Raw genomic sequence first — 7152 nt, 5'->3', positions numbered from 1 at the left:
TGAGGAACATGAGCTGAACTTCAGGGATGAATGTGATGAACATGAGCTGAACTTCAGGGATGAACATGAGGAACATGAGCTGAACTTCAGGGATGAACATGAGGAACATGAGCTGAACATCAGGGATGAACATGAGGAACATGAGCTGAACTTCAGGGATGAACATGAGGAACATGAGCTGAACTTCAGGGATGAATGTGATGAAAATGAGCTGTTGAAGGTGTTTCTTCATCGTGTCGTCATGAAAGTCTTCTCACCATGTCCTCGTCTTCATCTTCAAAGTGTGAGCGGACGACCTTCCTCATGGCCATTTCCTGAAAGAAAAGTTTGATTTGTTAACTCATCAGCGTTCTGCACCATGAACTGGACCCTTCAGGTCAGCTTCGGTCCAACACCTCTCCACTGGTGCTGATCAGGCTGGTCTGGAACTGGTCCCCGGTGCCCCAGGAGGCCTGAGTCTTCCACACCAGGTCTGAAGGAGGACTGTGGACTCCTCCGCCATTAGAAGCCCAGATCTGTCCTCAGAGGAGACAACAAGCGGTTAGAACCTCTGGACCGGGTCAGTGGTTCTGTTTGAAGACTGCAGGTACCGACCGTGACTCTCTGACCCGCCTTCAGGGTGAATTTAGCCGGAAACTTAAAGACGATCGGGGCTCTGGATCCGACCTGCCGCTTCAGCTGCCAGTTCCCCAGATTCTGGTCCTGCAGGAACCAGAGGAGGATTATTGGGTCAAACAAGCAGAACCTTTTCTGGAGCCGGAGATCAGACTGTTCTGATGAAACAAAAGACCGTGGACAACAACACCGCTAAAGTTAGTGACACATCAGTCGCTGACACTCTGAGCCAGCAGGGACCAAGATGGCCGCCACAACGTGAAGTTTTAGTAACTTTCAAAATATTTCACTTTATTTACAAAAATGTCCTCCATAAAAACATCTGAAATCTGCTTCGGCTGCTGGCTCTGTTTTCATCTTCTTACGCTACTTTGAGCTTTTAGCTCGGCTTTTGTTACTTTTAAACTAAGTTAACATTTTTGTCTTTAGCTGGGGTTTAGCTACTTTTAGCTTTAAGTTACATTAAGCTCTTAGCTAGCTTATTGCTGTTTTAGGCTCTAGCTCCCGTTTTAATTAAAGATTTTAGCTAGCATTCTCCAATTTTAGCTACTTTCCCCCATTGTTTAACTTTTTTCGGGTACATTTAGCCTTTAGCTAGTCTTTATGTTTGGCTAAACTTTAATTGTTTTGAGAAAGCATTTAGACACTTTTCGTCTTTAACTTTCCTGCTTTTAGCTCGGGTTCAGCTTTTTCAGCAGATTTCAGCTCTCAGCTGAATTTTCACAGAAAATGTAAATTTCTTCGGCTGTTTTCCGTCTTCGCCCTCTCACCTCATCAGCTTTGTTGCTGAGGCGAACATATTTCCCTTCCAGCTCCACTTCGTCCACGGTGACCCGCCCGCTGGCCGAGGCCTGCTGGCTGATGCGGGTCCGGGCCACGGTTCCGCCCGTGAAGCTGGACGCCTCGCTGTCCGTGTCGTTGGGACGGCGTCTCTTGGCGGGCGAGCTGCGAGCGGCGCCGTGGACCGACCGGGCGTGGGACGCCGAGGTGGAGGAGCGACTTCCTGTCACCCTGGTGGGAGGAGGACTGGGGGACAGCCGCAGCCTGAGGGACAGACCACAGACTGTGAGTACTCGTGTCTCTGGGACAGACGTGGGGACGGGGACAGTGAGGTGGGACGGACCTCTCCTCCTCCCCCTCCAGCAGCTTCCTGTAGGCGCAGATCTCCATGTCCAGGGCCAGCTTCACGTCCAGCAGCTCCTGGTACTCGTCCAGCTGCTGCTGCATCCTCTGCCTCATGTCCGCCATCTCCCGGTCCTTGTCCCCCAGCAGGCGACGCGTGTTGTCCCGCTCCCGAGACAGAGCGTCCTCCAGCTCCCTCAGCTTCGCCTCGCGGGCCGCCAGCTGGGACACAAGAAACAGCTGCAGCAGCTGATGGTGCGTTCAGGTGCTGTCGGCACGCTTATGGTGAGACTCTGTGGACTCACCTGTTTCTGCAGCTGGCCCAGCTGAGCCGAGCTGGACTCCAGGCGGAGCCGGGTCTGCTGCAGCTCCTCGTGCGCCGCCCCCACCAGGTGGCTGCTCCTGTCCGCCGACTGACGGGCGCTCTCCAGCTGTCACACAGAAGACCATCCAGGAATCAAACCTCCGACCTGACCCACCAGATGCAGTTAGAGGGAGGACGTAACTCGTCTCCGTGGTTCAGGACGTCCAAACAAAGATGAAGAGTAAAGATAAAACCTGTCCAGGGTCCAAACGGTTCAGAGTCAAACCTCGGGTTCAGACGTAAAGATTCTTAAAACCACCACAGGTTTGTTCTGGAAGCTGAACTCAGCAGCGTAGCTGCACCACTCGACCCCCTCACCCCCACCCAGCCGGAGGTGGTCAGAACCTGCTGTGTGGTCCACAAGAAGGGTTCTGTTGGGCTGAGAACCCAGTTTGGTTGTCAGACCCTCAGAGATCTTCATCACGGCTCGTCGCCCTGACGTCAGCTCTGAACGTTTGGACCTCGTCTTTGAGGGACCTACCTTGGTGTTGAAGGTCTTCTCAACCTCCTCCTTGTACATTTTGATCTGCAGCTCGTGCTGGCTGCGCATCTCGGCCAGCGCCTCGGCCAGCTTGCTCTCAAAGTCCTGCTGGTGGCCGTTGTCCAGCTCCACCACCCGGGACTCGTGGCGCCGTTTGGTCTCCCGCAGCTCCTGTTGAAGCAGAAAGGACCTTCGGTGAGTGTCTGAGACCTCCAGCAGGGTCTTCACCTGCTCCGACACACCCGGCCCATCGTTCGTACCAGGTGTGCTGGAGCACAGAAACATGCAAAGCATGCAGGACGGAGGTCCTCCAGGACCAGACCTGGACCCCACAGACCCACAGTATGAGACGCTGGTCTCTGACCTCAGAGTGGAGGTTCTTCTGAAACTCCAGCTCCTCCTTGAGAGTCTGGATGCGGTTCTCTCCGTCCACCCTGCGCAGCATCTCGTCCTGCAGCTGCTTCCTGGCATCGTCCAGACTGCTCTCCAGCTACAAGACGGAAACGTTAAAAACCGACGGGGACGTTCTGAGGCCTCCTGAGCTGCGGCTCAGATGCTGCTCACCTTGGACACCTGCGTCTTCAGGTCCCGGTTCTCCGCATCCAGGTTCCGTTTCTCCCCCAGAGCCGTGGTCAGGGAGGCGTCCTTGGAGTTGAGCAGGGCCTCCAGGTCTCTGAGCCTCTGAAGGGCTCCCCCCAGCTCCGACTCCTTCTTGGTGTTCCTGCAGAAACCCAACGCGTCATTTACCAACCGAGGAGCCGGACCAGGCTGGAGGTCCAGGCAGGAAGTGGCTGTTTAATTTAAGCTGTTTGGTTTTAACGTTCATGTTCACGAAGCTTTCACTCTGTTGTGAGCCTGTTAATATTTATTATTCCGGGTTTTTAAACTATTCCGTACGTTTTTCAGCATCTTTCTCGTCCCGCAGTTTTCATGTTCCATCAAATCACGAATCAAAACGTTCGGCTCCTTCAGGACAATCCTGCTGTGACGTCTGGTGTTGGTGCAACTTTAGCTGTTTGAAACATTTAGCCTTTTCTGACATTTTTTCCTCGTAGAGAATGAGCCGAGCTCATTTTACGTCCTTTAAATCTTTACGTGTTTACAACCTTTTACTGCTTCGTTCACATTTTGTTCTGCTTCAGCTTCTGACTTGTTTTCAGCTACTTTCAGCTGTTTTGTGCTCCTTTCAGCTTCTTTCTGCTAACTACAATATTTTTGTGTTTCTTCTAACTTATTTCTGCTAATTTCAGCTTGTTGTGCTCTTTCAGCTTATTTCTGCAAATTTAAACTATTTCTGCTATTTCAGCTACTATTTAGTTGTTTTTATGCTAATTTTAGATTTTTCAGCTAATTTCACATTTTTTGCACTCATTAAAACTTTATTCAGCCTAATTCAGGAACAATGAGCGAGTCAAAGTCTCGGACTTCATCTGTTTGTGAGCTGGAGTCTTAAGGAATCCTTTCAAAATAAAAGTTCTGTTGGGAACGTGTTTTAGCAAAAACTGGAAAAAGCTTCAAAGTATAAAATCAGTTTATTGAAAGGTTAAAACCACCTCGGGTTGTTTGCAAAGAGAGTTTTATATTTTTATTTTTTAAGTTTTATCTCGGTCCAACATGGCCGCCCCGTGCTGCAAATAAAAACGTTTCTACTAAAACTCAGAAATAAAAGCGTTCCCTGTGCAGGTCGAGGTTCACGGTGGAAAAAACAAACACCTGTTGTAGTTTCACCGAACCTTTACACAAAAACAGGTAAAAGAAGCTGCTGCAGTAAAATCGTGGATTTTATGATAAATTATCAAAATAAGAGCTTTAGCTGAAAAAACGCTGAGTCAGCATTCTCTGCTTTTCCTGTTTATAAGATAAGAAAAGATAAGACAGAACTTGATCCTGCAGGAAATTATAGTTCATTTTTTACACCAAACTTCTTCCACAGTTATAATAAAACGCTCAGTTCGATCTGGAGTTTTCTGCCACGACTTTTTGTTTTTGTAACTTTAAATACTTTCAATAACTCTTATTTACAAAAACTGCCATAAAAATACACGAAGTTCTCTTTAATAGATTTAAAAACATTTTCTCTCGCGTCTGCCTCGACAAACTCGCCTCATTTGAGTCTCCTTTTGCTCCGTTTAACTTTTAGCAAGGATTTTTGACTTGGATTCAGGATGTGAACGTTCTCAGCTATAACTTCACCAAGTTTCAGCTCTAAATGTGTAAAAAAAGCTGATTTACAGTCATTTAAATGTAGCTTTGGCAGCCATCTTGGATTTTTGATTTGAAGTCAGAGTCAGGTTCTGAGTGGACCCCCCGGACCCCCCCCCCAGCTCCTCCCCTGAGGAAAGCCTCTGACTCACCCTGCAGAGAGGGCGGTGGGCCCCTGGACCCCCCTTCAGCTCCGCCCCTGAGGAAAGCCTCTGACTCACCCTGCAGAGAGGGCGGTGGGCCCCTGGACCCCCCTCAGCTCCGCCCCTGAGGAAAGCCTTTGACTCACCCTGCAGAGGGCGGTGGGCCCCTGGACCCCCCCTCAGCTCCGCCCCCGAGGAAAGCCTCTGACTCACCCTGCAGCGTTTGTCTCGTGAAGCTGCAGGCCACAAACCACAGTTGCCATGGCGACGGCTCGGCTTCACCAAACAAAAGGATACTCTCCGTGTTTATGGAAACCTGAAGGAGGCCCTGCCACGTTTGTGATGACGGGTCAGAACCAGAACCAGGAGGAAAGACTGAGTCATCGGAGTCTGAATGTGGCAGACTGCAGGTTATTAAAAACCCACGGGCCGCTCACAGAAACTCCTTCACTCGTCAGCTGAAATTAAATTATTTCACTTTGAACCGTTTTCATCCAGCAGAATGGGGTTCTCCGGTTCTTCAGGCTGACCTGGACCGGGTTTGTTTCAGATGAGTTCTGCTGAGGACGAGCTGGATCCGCTCGCAGGACTTCAGGTTCATCTGAACATTAAAACCACGCAGGAAGATTTGTTCAGAGCTTCTGAAACCTCGAGGAGATGGAGCGTCATGAGACTGGAGACTCCTCCAGTTTTTACGGTACCGACGGGCCCAGTTTGTCTCTGCTGCCGGTCCACACTGGCCTGAACTGGTTTGGAGGTCCACAAAAGTTATAATTTTATAAATTTAAACGTTTTGATTTTAAATCTTTTCTGGAACAAACTTTATTTCGGGCCTCAGTGAAGCCTCTGGAGTCAGTTTTTAATGTTTCATGTTTTTTCTTAAAGACTCTCAGGGGCGCGTTTAAAAAAACTGAGGGCCCCTGAAGCTCCAGGGCCCCCCGTGGGTCCCTGAGGCTCCAGGGCCCCTCGTGGGTCCCTGAGGCTCCAGGGCCCCCCGTGGGTCCCTGAGGCTCCAGGGCCCCCCGTCAGGGCCTGAACCCACCTGGCTTTCAGCTCCTTGTGGTCCTCCCTCAGCTTCCCCAGCTCCAGCTGCAGCCGCGCCCGCTCTTTGGCCACCGAGTCCAGGGTCTGGCGGGCGTCGGCCAGCTCCGCCTCGTAGGCGGCCTTCAGGCCCGTCAGCTCGCGGCTCACCTCCGTCTCGGACTCGGTGATGCGCAGGCGCAGCCCGGCGTTCTCCACCTCCAGAGAGCGGACCTTGTCGATGTACACGGCCAGGCGGTCGTTGAGGTTGCAGAGGTCCTCCTTCTCCTGGAGCCGGGTGATCCGGTTGGGGGACAGCGGGGTGTTTGCACCTCGGGGAGTGTTTCTGGGCGTGGCCATCTCACCTGTGGAGCCGAAACATCAAAGAATATTTTCTCTTGAGGCTGATTGTTTAAATTCACCTTCCGTCCTGGTCCCTGATCAGATCCTTCAATTCACCGGCCTGAACTGAAAATATGATAAAAATAAAACGTGCTACATTTTCCACAAGACAAAGTGTTAAACTCCGGTAGTTCGAGTCCGGCTTCTTTTATTTGAATAAAACAAACAAAAGCTGCAAGATTCAGGAGTGCAGGGTGGGGTCAACGACTCCACCCAAAACTTAAAGACTAATCTGTGGTGAAACGACCGTGTGTGTGTCTGCTTTACCTTTAAAGTCTGGCTGAAGCAAGAGGAAGCAGGTTGGGTGATGTCTCGGTTCTGGTGCTGCTCCGTCTGAAAGCCCGTCCAAAGTGCCCGAGTAGGAAAGAATGAGCTGGGTGGAGAGCTGGGAGGCTGGCCTCCAGCTTGGCACTTGTCAGATCCTGGTTCCCCCTTCGGCTGCGGTGGGAGCGCAGCCTGCATGGATGAGTCACCCTCAGCTCCAACGACCCAAACGTCAGACGGGCCTCCATCAGAACTCAGCGTTTGATCGGGTTACAGAAGGTTCTGCTGAATCCTGAAGGAGGAGCTGAAGCCGTCCTTCAGTGTTTCTGACGATCACAGTGAAGATAAACAGTTTAAATCTTTACAGCAGCTGTTAGCATCAAAACTCAACGTTTTATAAAAACTGTTTTTAATTCAGTTTATTTCTAAAACTCCAGGTCACAACAGAATCATCTCAGGGACTGAACAGAAACATTCATCTATTTATTAATAACTGAACAGAAACATTCATCTATTTATTAATAACTGAACAGAAACAT

At 50.4% G+C, this 7152-nt stretch overlaps 1 protein-coding gene across 1 annotated transcript in view; it reads right to left on the bottom strand.

Annotated features, from left to right (window-relative positions):
• The window catches only part of LOC119425542 (lamin-A), a 7733-nt gene extending 810 nt beyond the window's left edge, over positions 1-6923 (bottom strand). The window contains exons 1-11 of the mRNA XM_037693069.1: positions 6617-6923; positions 5970-6312; positions 3147-3303; positions 2947-3072; positions 2583-2753; positions 2043-2168; positions 1739-1959; positions 1386-1659; positions 595-702; positions 396-515; positions 258-314 (exon numbers count right to left, since the gene is read on the bottom strand). Coding sequence (XP_037548997.1) covers positions 258-314; positions 396-515; positions 595-702; positions 1386-1659; positions 1739-1959; positions 2043-2168; positions 2583-2753; positions 2947-3072; positions 3147-3303; positions 5970-6307 — 1698 coding nt within the window. The 5' untranslated portion in view covers positions 6308-6312; positions 6617-6923. The remainder of the gene's footprint in view (positions 1-257; positions 315-395; positions 516-594; positions 703-1385; positions 1660-1738; positions 1960-2042; positions 2169-2582; positions 2754-2946; positions 3073-3146; positions 3304-5969; positions 6313-6616) is intronic.
• Between the last annotated feature and the right edge of the window lie 229 nt (positions 6924-7152).

This window comes from Nematolebias whitei, chromosome 19, assembly GCF_014905685.2.
Source record: "Nematolebias whitei isolate Nwh7 chromosome 19, NemWhi1, whole genome shotgun sequence".
Lineage (NCBI taxonomy): Eukaryota > Metazoa > Chordata > Actinopteri > Cyprinodontiformes > Rivulidae > Nematolebias > Nematolebias whitei.
This window is presented reverse-complemented; position numbering and strand designations above follow the sequence as displayed.